The 17,717-nt window shown below is 38.5% G+C and overlaps 1 protein-coding gene across 1 annotated transcript in view; it reads right to left on the reverse strand.

Moving 5' to 3' along the window:
• sema3d (sema domain, immunoglobulin domain (Ig), short basic domain, secreted, (semaphorin) 3D) overlaps positions 1 to 13,192 on the reverse strand; it is a 65,147-nt gene extending 51,955 nt beyond the window's left edge. The window contains exons 1-2 of the mRNA XM_056251164.1: positions 12,923 to 13,192; positions 1,946 to 2,159 (exon numbers count right to left, since the gene is read on the reverse strand). Of these exons, the coding sequence (XP_056107139.1) occupies positions 1,946 to 2,126 (181 nt within the window). The 5' untranslated portion in view covers positions 2,127 to 2,159; positions 12,923 to 13,192. The remainder of the gene's footprint in view (positions 1 to 1,945; positions 2,160 to 12,922) is intronic.
• Positions 13,193 to 17,717: the final 4,525 nt, after the last annotated feature.

Genomic DNA, 17,717 nt, shown 5'->3' on the forward strand with positions numbered 1-17,717 from the left:
TACGCTTCATTCACTTTATAGCATCATACGTTTATCTTGCCTTTATCTCCAATACACAGCTTAAATATGTGTGTGTGTTTGAGTGTGTGGCACTGGCACTGCAACGGTTTTGTCAAAGTAACTCCAGTGATAAGCTAAAATGCGCTGTGCTTGTGGGATCACTGTTGAGATCAGAGCGTTAACGCCTTATTGACTTATCAAACCTTTGAAGCCGCAGCTGCAGTCGAGCGATCAAACACAACCACAGGTAGAGGGAGGGAGTTCGCTCACAGCATGCAACAGTGGTTAGCAAATACCACAAGAGATGCAGCCAATTACAGTGACGTACTGGGTAAAATCCCAGACCAGAGTCATGGCCTTATTTATCCTTTCATTATGAAAGGGTCATTTTGACCTAGAATTTCTGATGAAGCAAGAGGTGGGCGATATGACCATAACGATATGAGTAATTTTATTTCATGAAAACAATATCGTAATATAGTCATTTTTGCTTGAAATAAGGTTGATATAAAATTTTTAGATACCATTTGAATGTTACAATTCTTGAGACCATTTTTGATATCACCGCAAAAACTAATACTGATCTAACTAACGTATGTAAACAAGCTCTCAAGCTTACTGAAGACAAGTAAATAGTGATAAAAAACAAAGAAACTTGTGGCAAGCAGGACGAGGCCAAGGGCCGTGAGAGAACTAATGCGTGATTACTAATGAGCGAAGGCTGGTCCTCTCTCGCCCATGTTTCCGTAGCTCCTCCGTGAGATACAAGGTCGGTGCGGCGCGCAGGTGATGCTCATTAGTAATCACGCCACCGGCCTCGTGCCGTTCTCTCACGGCCCTCAGCCTCGTCCTGCTTGCCACAAAACAAATTACGAGCGATAGCCTAATAAACAAAAATAGCATCTCTTAGACAGTGCGTGAGTACCAAATCGATTGAGTTCTCTTTCACGTTTCACTTAAACGTTTAAACGGGCAAGGCTTAAAAATGCATGCAAATACAAACTTTCGTGGTGGTGCAGCACCGCATCACTTGAGCGTAACCACGCTAGAAATGGTCATCCAAAATATAGACCGATCGACAAATTTCTCAGATTTTCCCTATTGAGTGGTGCTCACCTGTACAAAACTTGCTGCCATAATGCTAGGGTGTTGTAGGTTGTTGCCAGATCATTGCAATCAATTTGCTATTGTGTTCTGCGCGGCTGCTGGGGCATTGCTAAGTAATTGAATACATGAGATGATGTATGTGGAAGTTACTTATCTATAGTTTAAGTACAAAATGTCTCTAGAAGTGAGCCAAATTGTTGCAAACAATTGGGGACATACTTATTTGCAACAAAAAAAAAATCATGAAGCAAAAGTATTATCATTCTAAAGATACAAAGTTTTCATTGAGGAATTATTTGAACTATATAGCCATTAAAAATAGCTTCATCTAAAAACAGTAGACGTCTAAGGCATATATCTTCATTTAGATAGCTGTGTGTGTGTGTGTGTGTGTGTGTGTGTGTGTGTGTGTGTGTGTGTGTGTGTGTGTGTGTGTGTGTGTGTGTGTGTGTGTGTGTGTGTGTGTGTGTGTGTGTGTGTGTGTGTGTGTGTGTGTGTGTTCCCAGTATATACAATATACAAAACTTGCATACTGCTACTGTGATATGCAGCACATCCCTTATGTACACTCAATCAGTCACATGTTCAGTCTAAATATTGACCTCATACAAGTGAGCTGTAAACCTCTCATCACACTCCAAAATGTACTTCAAAATGTAACCTTTAAAAATGACTAACGTTCCAGGAGATGTTTAAAATAAATACATGGTAATTCAGCAAAACACTAAAGATTTAATAGATAATTCTAAAAAGCAAATTGTCGACATAGAGCAAATTAAAAGCTTTTAGGAATAAAGAGAATGTTGAAGTCTGAAAGTCACATAAGGACACATTTTACCTTTGTAGCCGAGTTTAACTCTAGGCACACTCTCCTTCATGCAGTCCACCTTGGGCAGAGAGAAGAAGAGCATCATCAATGTAGACCACCAGACACTGGAGAATCGCCCCAACCCGACCTGGTGGAGATGCTGATGTCTGTTCCTCTGCTGCTTTTTGTTTTCCCCCCCAGCAGTCTTCATGATGGGAGAGAGGAGAGTTCTGCTGCTGTGGACCTGTGATGGAGAGGACAGTTAAGGGACATCCAAGGGAGTGGCTGGGCATATTTGTGTGTGTGTGTGTGTGTGTGGTGTTTGAGGTCTTGTTAAATCCCGAACAAATGTTCAGCTGCTTTACTGTGGTCTCTTTCAGGCATGCCTATGCATTTTAGCAGCTCTGCATCAGCTGCTGCTCTATTCAAGTCCTTTCTTTTGTCCACCAACACACATACTTTCTCTCTCTCTTTCTAAATCTGTTTGTCTCTAAACAAAAGGTCAGCTTGATGAGAGCAGCCACTTTCAGCCTTCTTTCAAATGCCTTTCTTTTATTTTCTCACACCATCTCTCGTCTGCTCTGTCCCCGTCTCCCTTTCTTGCTTCTACAACAAACACTATTGTAAAAGCTGAATGGCTGGGGTGACGATCATGTCTGAATCTCTGCTTCATTAGTCAACAGAGTGCCATGAAATTGTGGGAGAGAGAGAGAGAAAAAAACTGTTGTAGTCCATCTTCATTTGGACATTTCCTGCAGGGAATCATTAAGAACAAGGATTCACACACTCCAGAGCAGGGGCTCTCAAAAAGGTCCCATTATTTTGAATGAAGGAACGAGCAAATTAATGAATGAATGAAAGAGGGGATGGAGAGGCTTCAACTTTGTTGTCCAACAACTAACTAGTGGGTTTACGTAGATTTTTTTACCAGGGTTGCTTTAAAGGAATTAATTAAGAGACTTGTCAGTGAGGGCTTGAGGGTGTTGACAGTGTTCTGTGGTATGGCATGTTGAGTAAAATCCTCTCTAAATTCATCTTTTAAAGAACTTTTTCAAATGGCCAGGCCAAAATTCCACATTTTGGAACAAATTCACCACCTTCAACAATAAAAAATCAATTCGGAACTTGATTTCAGTTCTATTTCTCGACTTTTTGTGCTTAAACAGACACAACACATACACACAAAATTGTCAAAATACCCATCTCACGAGTATCCTCGCAAACAGTCGCTTATGTCTTAAGTGAACATAAACAATTAAGAAACAAAACAGGAGCGTATCATTATTTTGGATGCATGCATTAGGTCATAAATGTGACAGCAGCCTAATATACAGTACCTTCTGCCATCTGTCATTAATGTTAATCAAACAAAAGACAAAGAGAAAATCACTTTTGTAGCTTTAACAAAGAACAATTAGATTCAATTTTTACAGTGAAGACCATGCAGTGTTATTTTACATTTGATTATTCGATAAAGCACTGTTTATATCATTCGTATCTTTGTTCTATTGTATGTATCTATGCTTGTAATTAGTTTATTTTTATTTTCTATTCAGATTTACGCTACAAAATCACTACTCTATTCTAGAATGATTCAGTCTTTCCATCTGGTGAAATTGTTCTCATATACATATCGCATTAAAACAATATATTGCAAAGTCAGTTTTTTTTTTGCCTTTTTACTTGTTGAATATCAATCACCAATACTGAATTTCATGCAAATAGTGTCCATTTATTTGAATGACCAACTTCTACCCAAACACATCCACTGCATTGTTAAACAAAACAGAAACACAGTTAATCTATTTTTTTTAGATGTATCTGACAAAGACACATTGTCACTAAGGAATGCACACAGCAGATATACACATCTCTAACTCCAACACAAAGATAAGTCAGATTTGTCTGTTTATTTAAAAGAGCAAGGCGGCATAGATAGCTTTGATTATGATGGATCATAAAGCATTTTTGACATGTAAAGGCAGATTTAAAGGGGCTAAGGGAGCTATCTCAGAGAGCAAGTGTCATGACGATATCTGCACTGGGGCTCTTGGGTAATGCCTGAGTCTTGGAAGTTCATATATCAAACAATAGAACTTCTTTCCCATATTTTTTATGTTTTCTTCCTCCTCTGATTTGACATCACATTGTATCTCCTGGACAGCTTACACGTACCCCAGACATAGTCCACTACATTACTCTACAGTTCAGCTTTAAAAAAGTTCAGAGCTAGTTCATTATTATGAGCTCGGGTTACGCATTCGTGTTATTCTACGCAGGGGTCAATTTTTTCACCGTGGTCATAGTCGTGTGTAAGGCTTACCCCCTTGCTCTGTGTAAATAATATTCATATCAACATAAGCACACGCAGACACCAAGGCCATGTTATGTTTACATAATATTCTAATCACAACATACAACGGAAATTTGTCTTCGTTACATCACATGAAATTCATATCATGTTCAAGGTGACGGTTGGGCTCTCTAAGACCAACACCAGTTTTTAAAGAAGATAAATAATATCCTATCATTTGCCCCCTCAGAATAACCATTCAAATATTGCTCTGTGGATATATGGCTGGCTTCAATATTTTATATAACCAAAGCCTAGTTATATTAGAGTGTCAGCTCACATGGTCGCCACCTGTACAACTACTATTTTGTTGCTTAAAGAGGAAAAATTCAAAAGGTAAAAAAAAATATTATTATGAGAAACAGAAATATGGTTTTGTTGCTGCCAGAGATAGTAAAAAATAATTGTTTTGGTTGAACTGAAATGGAGCTAAGTTAGTTTGGCAGCATTCATTTATTATTCCACCTGACTCTAATTATACATAAATGACTGAAGTTGAATTACTTCAAATAAAGCAAAGGGTATTTATACTAAGTGTAAGTGGTACAGTAGATGTTTGCACGAGTATAAATAGCAACTGCATTGCGTTACACTACTGTAAGAAATGTTGTAGTGTAAAGGTGCTTTTCACACTTGGTGCTGTTCACACAAAATGTAAGTAACATAAGTAATTTTCCTTAAAGGTACAATATGTAAGAATTTTGTATCAAAATATCCAAAAACCACTTGCACCGTGTTATATATTTCTTTCAATTGTGTACTTCCATTATCCTAAATGTTTCCAAGAAATTGTAAATTCAGAGAAATTCACAATTTTAAAAGTTCACTTGTCGCCTGTCAGTGATGTAATATCCGCGCTCTCCCTGGTTTCCGCCTGTACTGCAATAGTAACCATGGCGACTGATGTAGAAAACTGCATAGTGCGTAACGTCTAGCGGCCAGCTGTTGTTGTTTCGTTCAAACATTATGGATCATGGCAAGCGGACTAGGGCTGTGTTGAAAAAATCGATTCACCAATTCTGAATGGATTTTCATATTAATTTCTAAAGATCGATCCGTAACTCAGCGGATCGATTTAATAATAGGCTTACATTTTCCCCGTGAACTTTAACTTGCCGCGACTGGGAGATCCCTGTATGCGCATTGAAAGGCTTTCACTCAGCGCGCACATTGTTATGACAACGGGCTTTGAGTGAGTCATTCGTTCATTCAACGAACACGTTCAAAAAAGCTGATTCATTAAAAGAGATGTAATGAAACAAGGTGCTAATTATTTTTAACTTTGAGTTACACTTTTCAAGGCTTAGCTGAGCAGCAATGCGTCGCATGGGTAACGCTGAAGCTTCACTTATTAGAGACCAATATGGCATTGATTCAGTGCGTGACTCGCTGATTTTATTTCCCCGCGGCTTCCTCGCGCTGTGGAATGCTGACCAGCGCTGCTGCTGACGCGCATTTATGGCAAATACCCGTGACGTGAACGTTAAAAGGATGATACGACAAATATTTCGCTTTCCTTTGACATGGCAACCTTTTTCACGAATACATATGACTTCAAAGACAGACGCCGGTAATCGCACGCGCTCTGCCGATCTCTCTCATTCACTGTCTGTGCGAAACCTCTGTAGGCTACACATCACCACGATAAACAGTCTTGTTTGTTATCATAATGAACTTGTTTAACATTCAATACACATGCATGAAGTTCAAAACAAGAAGGGTATAGCCTTATAAAAAAACGTGAATATCGCGGTTGCTGCGGTTACTTGCTATCCTCGGTTGACTTGTCAGTTGCGCAGTACTACAAGATTGCGGTAATCGCGACAGCCCTACGCTGTTGATATACCTCTGCGTCCTCTGTCGTCTACACCAGTGCAAGTTTGTGAAAGCAGTTGTATCAACACTCTGGAAGGGGGATTGTTCTTTACAACCATCAATACTCCATTAATTTGCAGTTAAATGTCTATAATAATAGTATCAATATGTTGCATAACTACAGTCCTGTAATTCAGGTAACAGCTGGGAAAAAATGCTTTTTTCAAAAACACTTATCTAAATCTCGAAGATCGGATCAGATCGGATCGAATCGAATCGAATAATGAGAATCGATTCAAGATCTTGAGAATCGGAATCAAATCGATTCTTGAAATTTGAATCGAAACCCAGCCCTAGCGGACTTTGGGACAAAAGGAGAACTAAAACGAGGATCAATATCAGCGTAGCGTTTTTGAGATGCCGAGAGTTCCACGTCCGCGACTAACTTGGACTTGACAGAGCTTCGGGACTTGACAGGGACTCAGCTCTTGCATGAACTTTATTAGACAGGTGAGCAAATATACATAAAACAAATCAATGTTATATAGGCTAGCTCAAACATGATGAAATGTTAGAATATGTATATGTTATTCTATTGTTGATCTAGCTTACTGGTGGTCTCAAATAGCAAACAAACTAACACATAGATGTACATTATAACTTACAACACACTCAAATGCTGATTAGTGTAACATTAGACCAAATGAACCAGCGCTGCGTTACCTCACAAGTTTAATTCGTCAAATAAACTGACCTGTGTGAGTATTAATTCAGCACTTGCGGGTAACGTTAGTTCGGCAGAATTAAACGTCCTTATTCCTTTATATCCGTGGGACTCGCGTGTGGCGCTGATATCTGTCTCTTATTAGCAATCGCGACCTGCTTCATACCACAGTCATGTTAAAAAAACATGAATGTTTTCACTCATCCATAAACATAATTAGATCCATCAGCATGACAGCAAGTTACATCATTCTCCATCATTCCATCAACCTACGCCTTTGTTATTGTAAGAGGTTAGCGACCCCTAGCAGCGAAAAAAAAGAATTACATATTGTAGCTTTAATATATAAGGAAAATATCTAAGCAAAATGTGGTCAGTAAAGGTAGTTAGTAAAAATATCCTTCGTCAAAAAGTTTGCAAAATTTTAAATACATGGTCTTGGACTTTATACTGACACCAACTGGTGTAAATGTAAAGTGAGTGTTTTTACTATTTTTGAATGCATTTATTGTTTATGTGGTTTCACAAGCATCAGTTTTCTCAGAAATACTAATAGCAATTGTCATGTTTACAGTGCAGACCCTGCAGCATATTTTCACAATAAAGGTGCTTTTAGTTTATCTATTTAGAAATGTTTTACATATGAATAAATAAACGTACATTTTTAAGAAATATCATTAAAAGTATGCTCACATTAGATACAGAATCCAGATATCACTCTCCAGACTCCAGTCAGTCTTTTAGAACAAGCTGTTTTATTCTGGGGTGTCCGTTTATGGGACGTGTGCCATGTTGAGATCACGTGAATCATGATCAGCTGTTACTCTTCTTTCTAAATTAACTATTTTCAGCATAGACATAAATGCAATGACATATTCACACTGTATGCAGCCACTTACTCACACAGACTGACATTAAAAAGTTGCTCATTTACAAAAAATTCAAAAATATTCCAGTCATAATTCCACTTAAAATCTGTGATACATGATTCTGTGACCCGGAATGTGAAAACAACTCAACTTAATACCTATAATGAAAACATTTGTAAAATCTTATTTCCCCTTGTTTGTTGTGAATACATTATAATTGCCTCAGGACGTAACTGAATGACTGACAGCTCACATATGGAGCGAAAGTAAAAGCAGACCTTTAGTGTAAATCGTTGAATAGTGTTCGCATGACACTTTGGGCAGTCCTTTGGCCTCAACTCAAACGCCCAATCACACAGCAGGACGATGTCATAACAATTTATTCTCAAATTTAATTTCTAATCCTCAACAAATGTTTCCTACAGTCTGTAATTTTGACTTTAGCAGTTTTTTTTATATATCCACAGCCGTTCATGAAGCTTATCATCATCATCCATGGATCATTGCACCTGGCAAATGAAAAAGATATCAAGTATCTCCACAATGTTAGACAGAGGAAAGAGTACAGTAAAAAAAAAAGCTTTCAATTGTGTTCTGCAAACATTAAAAAGGGCGAAGCACTCTCTTTAGACCTGTCTGCTTGAGCCAAGTCCATGTTTAATGATATGTTTTTAATCCCCCTTCTCATCTTTAAAGAATGGTGTTTTAGCTCTCATACCTGCATTTAGCTCGAGGAGAGCCAGGTGCATATCTAATGACAGAGAGCAGAAAGAGAGCGAAGAAATTCCTCCCTGCCAACATTCCCAAACCTCATTATGTGCCCGGAATACCTGACACTCGGTCTGTCTGTCTGTCTGTGAGTGACAGGTTTAGGGAATTATGGGTAATTCAATCCATCCCGGAACCTCCATAGCCGTAATTGAGAGCAGACAAAGTGCTCGGATAATGCCTCCTGTCGATTAGCTGTGTTTTGAGTGAGCGGATTAAAAACTGTACTGTTACCCACACACAGGTGAAGAGGGGGCGGATGGTGTAAGGTTTAGGCCGTGTGAAGGATGGATAAGAAACGAGGGGTTTGACATAGTTTGGGGTTTTTATCAAGGGTGTTCAGGTGAGAATCCCTTTGAAGGAGTCAAAGCTGAACGCAACATGTCAATCAGTCATTTTAGGATACAAACATTCACACACTTAAAACAGTATCAGTGAAAAAAAAAAAACACGGACTCAGGTATCACAGGTTATTAGGAAGACCAGAAGGGTTGTGTCCAAAACATAACAGATCTGTTCCAAAAACCTATGGCCTATGAAGCAAGTTTTGGTGGCTCAACCCAAGTATTAGTTTAATTTGTGCAAACTCTTTTTTTCGGGATTAAGAAGATGGATTGGTTTTTGGTGGTGTTCATCGCCATGGTAACTTAAATTACACAGCTAACCTGCGGAGGAGGACGTTTCATTCCGGGTAAGAGATCGCAAACCAAAACTGGACCAATCAGCTGTGAGAAATCTGACATATATCTAATGAAATAAAGCCACTGACCGTGTATCTCATGATCCAAATGAAAGAAATTGCCCTGCTTTTGCTGCTAATGATTTATTTGTACAGGAAAGTACCATTTTTCAGTTTCAAAGCATTATGATGGCACTTTTGCATGGCAAGCCCCGCTTTTTCTTTTAAAAATAAAAAGAAAAAAAGGATAGACTGTTTCTTTTCTATCAAAGAGTTTAAACTGAAGTTCCTGCACTAGGGCACAGCCTTCTGCCTTCTAAATGAGTCAAGAAATCTAGGATTTAAAAGAATCAAAAGTGTTTTTGTCTTACTGGCTCATATACTGCTGATGTAGTGAGGAGAGACAGTGAGGCGAGACAGACGGAGAGAAAAGGCACGAGAAAAAGAGACAGAAGTCTAAAAAAAGAAATCACACTTCTGTGCTAGAGCCTTTTAACACCCAGGTGGCACTATGCTCCACGGACGTACAGTAAACACACTTAGACACGGACACACACATTCAGAGCAACTAGAATCCATCACACTGCCACTTTATTACTGCCACTGCCATCATTACTGCCCTACTTTGATTCTTCAGCATACACAGAGGAAATCCAGCTCCCCACCCTATAGGCTAGTATCATGTTTTCCTCTCCACATTTATGTCAGAGGTCCAGCTTGCTTAAAGGTGCCCTAGAATGTTTTTTTATTTATTTTTTATAATGTTTCCTGGGTTGCCCTTATAATGTTAGTATGTTTTTTAGATCAAAATAGTCATAATTTAGAAATAAAAGGCATTTTTCCTAGCCTGATTTTAGCCTCTGATTTGAACGCTCTGTTTGAAGGGGCGTGTCTGCTGTGGGATTCAGTGTAACCGCGGCCACTGCTGTGATTGGCTGACATGTTTGCATATGAAATAGCTATGTATTACATGTGAAACTCTCTCAAATAATTTTACTACAGCTATTATACGTTTTTACTATTACAGCTTTCGAGATTAACGAATCGTGAGATGTTTTTAAAGTATTTAGATCTATTCCCATCACATAAAATGTTGCCGTGATGAGCATTGACAAGCAGATGACAGTCTGTTGATCGCGAGAATGAAGATCTTATCATTGCAACGCAGTTTCTGCTCTCTCTAATGGTGTGTTCACACCAAATGCGAATTTAATTATTTGCGCGAGTGGATTACATACAAAGTCAATGCAAAGACGCGACTAGACGCATCATTCGCGCCGGGCGTTGCCGCGAATGTCTTCGGCGCAAGTTGAAAAATTTGAACTTGAGCGAATGTTCAAGCGTCTAACTAGACGCGATAGACGCGTATTTGACGCTCTATTCGCGTTCGGTGTGAACACACCATAACGCTTTCACCAATGCAAACACGATGATGTACATACAGTAAGAGCTTCGTTGTGCAGTGTAACGTGCGTCATTGATTTCATAACGAGTTGTCCAGATAAACTCGCGCTGTGTGGAAAGATTGTAATTTGATCGCTTTCTGTATATAATTTATTCACAATTTAAATAAGGTTTTTTTTCATCCTACTAAAAGAAACGATGTGAAGTTGACATTTTAGTCACTGGCTTGACTTACTGATGCATAAACAGTATTGAACGATTTTGAGAGAAAGATTACCTGTCTGAACTTGAACAATTACACATCAGAAAGTGTTGCTTGGTAGCTCGATCCGAGGCCAGCTCTGTATTGGCCCAAGTTGAGGAAACAGTCGTCGGTGAAATGTTTGGAAATTTCCAGAGAAAATAAAATTAACCCATTGTTTCTTCAGAGGCTCGGATGAAGGAACTAAAAGATACTTTTGTGTTCATGTGTACATCCAAACACTGAGCAACTGCCATGCTTCGGCTCCGCAGTTCCGCCTGGCATTGAACATGGGCTGTCATATGCAAATTTTTGGAGTCGTACATATTAATGATCCCGACTGTTGCGTCACAGTCGGTGTTATGTGGAGATTCGCCTATTTTTCAGGGGTGTTTTTCAAAAACGAGATTTAAGTAAGAAGGAGAAAACAATGGTGTTTGAGACTCACTGTATGTCATGTCCATGTACTGAACTCTTGTTATTAAACTATGCCAAAATAAATTCAATTTCACATTCTATGGCACCTTTAAGCAAAACATTATATTGAGAACACAGGTACAACTATACTGTACGGCATGTGTGCTTGTGCATGCAAATGAAATAAAAACAGATACACTCATGTTTTATATAGATAATCAATATAGATAAATTAACTGCTAATATTTATATTAATAAGGCAATACTAATAAGGAACACTCTCATAGTCTATAAATTGTGTGTATACTCCATCTGTGGCTTATGACTGAGACTTTCTCTTGGTCTCACCCCATAAAACGGTGGGGTGTGTTAGAGTTTCCATAAAGTCTGCGTGCATCATAGAGAGGTATTATCCGGCCAGTTAACACGAGGCAAATACCGCTGGGAAGAGAAAGAGCCCCCTCTAACCCACTCGAGTACTACGTCCTGGCTTACTTCAGTCCCCTTCAAGAGTCAAGAGGTAATGCCAATCCCAGCTCAGCTGTTGGCGTGGACGTGTGAGGAGGACCAGAGGCAGGCTGAGAATCTCCCATCTTTCATTCCCTTGACAGACACAACAGACACACTTTACTCCCATTAAACATTCCTCACCAGCAAATCTGGCCAGCCGTTTGAAAACAAACCTTATCTGCTTTCACAACCTTATTAATCTTTTCCTTAATTCATTAAGTCATCCAAGGGCGTTTTTGTGGTGTTTAATCCATAAAAGTTGATCAAAGTTATAGCAGATAGGAATTTAAGACAATTTAAGACAAAAACCTTTGACATGAGGTAAATTCTAATAATGATCCTTAAATGCTGCCCTAAGCCTTTGTGACCCTCCTCCTCCTCCAAGTCCACACTTAAGTGACGTAATGCCACATAGTCTGTCTGGTAGTGTCCCCATGGAGCCTGTATCAGAATTCACATCATTTCATTTAATAAATTAACCAATATATTATTATTTACAAATTACATTTTAAACTAAAATAAATTAATATGTAAATAAAATATATATTATTTTATTTACATATTAATTTATTTTAGATTCAAATTTATTTTAGTTTAAAATGTATAATAATATATGCAAATACAAAAATAAAATGGAAATCTATACAATAGCAAGCATGTGTGTTACTGTAATAAATACATCTGTGCTTTTGTAAAGATGCCTTTTTTATCATATGCACTTGTTAAAGTCAAATATTTGATTTACACTAAGTTGCTTGCCAGTAAGAGAATGTTTAATAAAGCGCAGCTGGGAATTAAATCTTCTGAAATTAAACATGTTTGCTATCACCTAACGTTAAAGATAACAGGAGAAGAGAAAGGGGAGAGTCATGCATGATCAACTACTACCTCACAGAATATCTGCAAATATGTATTCTCACGAGAGTAAGCAATTCATTTTATATCCTAAAGTCTGCATCACACATATTACAATGCCACCGTTTTAATTGCTAACAGTATCTTTAATAACATAATATAACATATGAATAATATAACTATAATGGAAAGATGATCACTAACGACTATCGCCCGTCATAAAACACAAACTGTCACTTATTCTGAGTGATGCACCTTAAAACCTCATCAAAATGTATGAACTGCTGAGGATGGGCATATTTCTTCCCAGTATCCAGGCTACCATTGAAATGCAACAAAATAATGAAATATTATTAATAAAGAGTAGCCTACCTGTGAGAGAGCTGGTGTCTGTCGTTATTTTCTGGAAGTCTGAGGCGCAGTTTGACACTTCAAAATCCGTTATTATCCAAAGTCATGCTTGAAATGTTTTGAAAGACGTGTCTGCTGTTCCCAAACTAAACTCTCTTCAACTTAATTGAGGGGAGACACATAAAACGAAAACAAATAAAAAGACTGAAGAACTGTTCTCTCAGTGTGACTGGACTCAATGTGAATTTGGCGGAGGTGTCCGCGTCTGTGGGGCTCGTGTCTGCTGGCTCGAGCAGAGAGCACCAATTAGCGCCGCGTGCAGCAGGGAAGGGAGGGCGGGAAACGCGATAGAGCAGCACGCTTCAACATTCACACATTTTCCACGAGCTATAATGCTCATGTGTAAGATATATTATATGTATATTATGAAAAACTGATTTAATTCGGTTTCAATCAAATGTGAGGGAATAATACTGCGTTCGAGACATCTCAAATTGTGCCCCCTACATGAAAAAAAATGACTAGAATTGCGCTCGAAGTAGGATTAGACCGATTAGCCTAATCCCGAGCTCAGCAAGAAGCACTTTGATGTCAAAAGATGGTGCGAGACTGACCAGCATTGGGTAACATTTGAGTTATCCTATAACATTTTTATTTTAGCCTATACCAAGGGGCTGTTGAATGGTCGATTCTGATTGGTTGACGAACATTGGTGCAATTATTTTTAGTGAGATAAAGTTCTGGGCAGGTTTTGACATACAGTTTCATATAACTTCGCCAAATTATTTCAGTAATTTCAAAGGTTCTTACAGCCTAAAACAGCAAAAGAACCAAACCCCACAAATGCACTAAGTAAATAAATATAACTAACAATGTGATAAAAACAAAATTATCTATGGACAGCATGCTCTCTTTCTCCCCATCTCTCTCCCATACGAATGCACACACATACCGGTAGGCCTATACAGACACACACACACACACACACACACGCACACACACACACACACACACACACACACACACACACACACACACACACACACACGGAAACATACACAATCACAGAAACTTTATAAAACTTAAAATAGTTTTGCATCTGAAAAGCTACACAACATTTATCATTTGTGAGGTAATAACGTTGCTGTTTTTGAAGCAGTTAAACGTACAGCTTTGCTATTAGTAGACACACTGCTGCCGAACACTGTTAAGAGACACGACTCATGTAGCCTAATTCACACACACTTAGGCTATATATAGCCTATATATAAGGTTTATATCTGTCAAACTTTGGAAACATTACAATCATGCTCACAAAGGCTGCATTTAGTAATCAAAAATACAGTAAAAACAGTAATATTGTGAAATATTATTACAATCATTGTTTTCTATTTTAATACATTTAAAAATTTCATTTATTCCTGTGATGACAAAGCTGAATTTTCAGCCTCTTTTTCAGCATTACTCTTCAGTGTCACATCCTTCAGAAATCTCTGCTCAAGAAACATTTATTATTATAATTACTATTATCAATGTTGAAACCAGTATTTGCTGCTTAAAGGAGAACTCCGGTCAATTTTAACATTGAGCTCATTTTTTGTACATTTGGAGTGCTGTCAGTACAGACAAAAACGACAAAAATCGGTGTTGCCTACACCGTGTTATCCTCTTTTTAAAATTCGCACCCTGTTGACTTCAATGGGGCAAGTTCTAAACCTGCTTTTAGCCACTTAACAACTTTAATATGTCATTACAAGTGCACAGCCATGTGAGTGGTGTTATTAAGAGTGACCACGGTCAATCTGACTGCAGTAGATGTGCAAGATATTAATAAAAATGATGTTAATTCAGCCAGCTCACATACCTGTATTTACTTCCTGTTTTCGTTCGAAGTCCACAGTAGTCAATTGTCGAGTTTGCGCGCGGGATCATTGGTAACTAATATAACTAATGATCACGCGCGAACTCGACAAAAAAATGAGCTCAATGTTAAAATTGACCGGAGTTCTCCTTTAACATTTTTGTGGAAACAATGATACCATTCAAACATTTGTGGTAAAATGAATAGAGAGAAATTCATACTTTTATTCATCAAGGATGCATTAAATTGATTAAAAAAGTGACAGTGAAGACATTTATAAATGTAACAGATTGTCTGGGTTTGCTATGTTTTTTCAGTTATGTGGCCTTTTAGTTACAATGGTTTCTCGGGGATTTGGTTATGTGTTACAGCTATTTGTAATTTAGTTTCATTCACTTGTGCATTTAAGCCCTGTGTTTCTTTCAGGTCATTGTCAGTTCTAGTCACGTTTAAGCCGGTTGTTCTGTTCCTGTTCATTGTTCCTATACTCTGTGTAAATAAAACTTAAAGGGGTCAAATAATGGTACATGCACTTTTACAAGTTGATTGTACTGAAATGTGTGTTGGCAGTGTCTGTACACAGCCATCATATAATGATAAAAATCCATCCAGTGGTTTTGTTTTAATCTCCTTATATGTTTTCCCCTGCCTCAAATCGAGCCGTTCGAGCCTGTGACGTCACAAGCTCGCACGCTCCTCCCACGATTGTTGATTGACAGAAGGGTTTCAACACAGACCCGCCCTCGCTCATGAGGGAGCTGTCAATCATAGTCTGCGCAGATAGGGGCAGCGATATTCGAATGGCGGACTACGGTCCGGTTCCGGACCCCGGCTTAGTTCCATCCGGACCGCAGGACATAATTGCTCCATTTTACCGCTTGGTCCTCTTCTACAGATTAAAGTGAGCGGTGCGTCAAAACAACTGAGCAGTACATGCCTCAAGATCTCAGGGTAGTTTACAGTAATGATCTTTCGGCGCTACATCCTTTAATATTTTTATCCAGAGCCAATTAAAACGCTTCATTCAAGCCCTTTCCGCTCTGTGCGCATTGCTTCTCTCTCTCGCTAAAGAGACATTAAGAGCTGCAGATGACGTGGTTTTTTAACAGTAGCAGAAACACAGTGAGCAGCAAAATAGATACTTTTGCTAAAACGCTGCAGAAAACGAGAATGCAGCAAATACAATTATTTCTGTCATACAGATGACTCAGACCATTTAACTAAACCAGGTTTGTGACAAGTTAACGCGTGGCGCCATTTAGAACTTTTGTTTTTTCCATACATTTAGCATTATTAATAAGCATATTTAGAGCATTTCATGTTGAACAATGTTATAATTTGGAAAATGATTTAGAGATGGCAAGGGAAGACAAAAGCTTTCAAATTACTATTAACTTTGTTTTGTGCTCATGATGAGAGTTTAGATTATTAGATTATGTACGTTGTTTGTTTTTAGTAGCCTAGTTTATTACTTTGAGCAAAATATAAAAAAGAGATCAACTCTGCACCCCCACCCTTTTTCTCAGTCCCATGGCCTTCTATGAGGTGTCTAAATGTAAACAAAAATAAATAAATAATAGCCTGTGAAATTATCTGATCTTACCTTTTTATATGCATATCCACTTTAGAGAAATATGTACTTTCTTTGGTAAATAAATAGTGGTATTTATCTTTGGTTCTCGGGGCCCAAGATTGACTCTTTTGAGTGTTTATTTTTTATTTTACAAAGTACTACGGCTGTCCCGATGGAAGTTTATAGGTTGGCTATAAACACTGATGTCTACGGTAAGTTCGGTAACGATCAAAATACACTAAAGCACCTTTTGAAAGTAGGCTAACTTGATGCGACTTGTAGAGATTCATTCAAAAACACTGTCCAACGCGCACGTCCAGTTTGTACAAATTCGTACGATTTGTCTAATCCCTGATGGGTAGGTTTAGGGGCGGGGTCAGGGGTAGGTCACTCGTCGTACGAATTCATACAAATTGGGCAACTCGTAAAATATGTACGATTTAGCAAAAATCATACGAATTCGTACGAGTCAGGTCGTATGAATTCGTACGATCAGCCACCTCGTAAAATACGTACGAATCGCTGTGAGATCGGGTTGGCCTGTCTCATTCAGAGGCACTCAGCATAAAAAGTCACTGCTCTCCATACCATCTTTTACCTTTTATAACTCTTTATAATTTATAATTAATGGGGAAAATATTCTGGATCCAATGCTGCCAGTGGGGGGAAAGGGTCACGATACTGCGCTGTAAAATGAAGGCTTGCTAGAGGTCTCAATATGAGTCATTTCTCTCTGGCTGCATACGTCATTAACGATAGCTAATGTCGTTCATTTGTGCTGTGACTTACACAGTTCTTTATGAAGGCTGACACATACAATAAATTCAGAAGCCTGTTACTGTAAAGAATGCGAGGCACAATTCAGTCATTGTATGAGCCTTTGGCCAGCAGGACTGCCAGAGTGGGAGAGAGAGAGCAATGAGCAATGACACGCCTCAAATTGATGTGATTTTTCACTTCCACATTTGAGAAGTATTACATACATGTGGTTGAAACTGAGCGCTGCTATACTTTTCCCCTTCCCATGAATGCATCATGACATACTCCACTCAAAGAACTTCAGAAAGTGATATTTACCCAGCTGCCCTGCTGGGTATATTAATAAAAACATAAAGCCCATTTGATGGGGATTATAACATGCAGTTGTATTATTTGGCAAAATATACTGTAAGCAACTGAAATATTGTGATTAATCTGGTGCAGAGACTCCTAAAAACTGAAGGCTATGTTGAATGCTCACTGACCTTTTTGGGATGTGCTTTGGATAAAATGCAGGACAGTCTGTGTAAAAACAACTGGGTGTTGTTGAGAAAAGTGGCTTGCTGTCCCAAAATCCTGCCAAAGACGTAATAAGTGGAATATTCCCCTGGAAAGAACCTTTT

The sequence above is a fragment of the Rhinichthys klamathensis genome, unplaced genomic scaffold, assembly GCF_029890125.1.
Source record: "Rhinichthys klamathensis goyatoka isolate OS25496 unplaced genomic scaffold, OSU_Roscu_1.1 h1tg000078l_1, whole genome shotgun sequence".
In the NCBI taxonomy this organism is placed as follows: domain Eukaryota; kingdom Metazoa; phylum Chordata; class Actinopteri; order Cypriniformes; family Leuciscidae; genus Rhinichthys; species Rhinichthys klamathensis.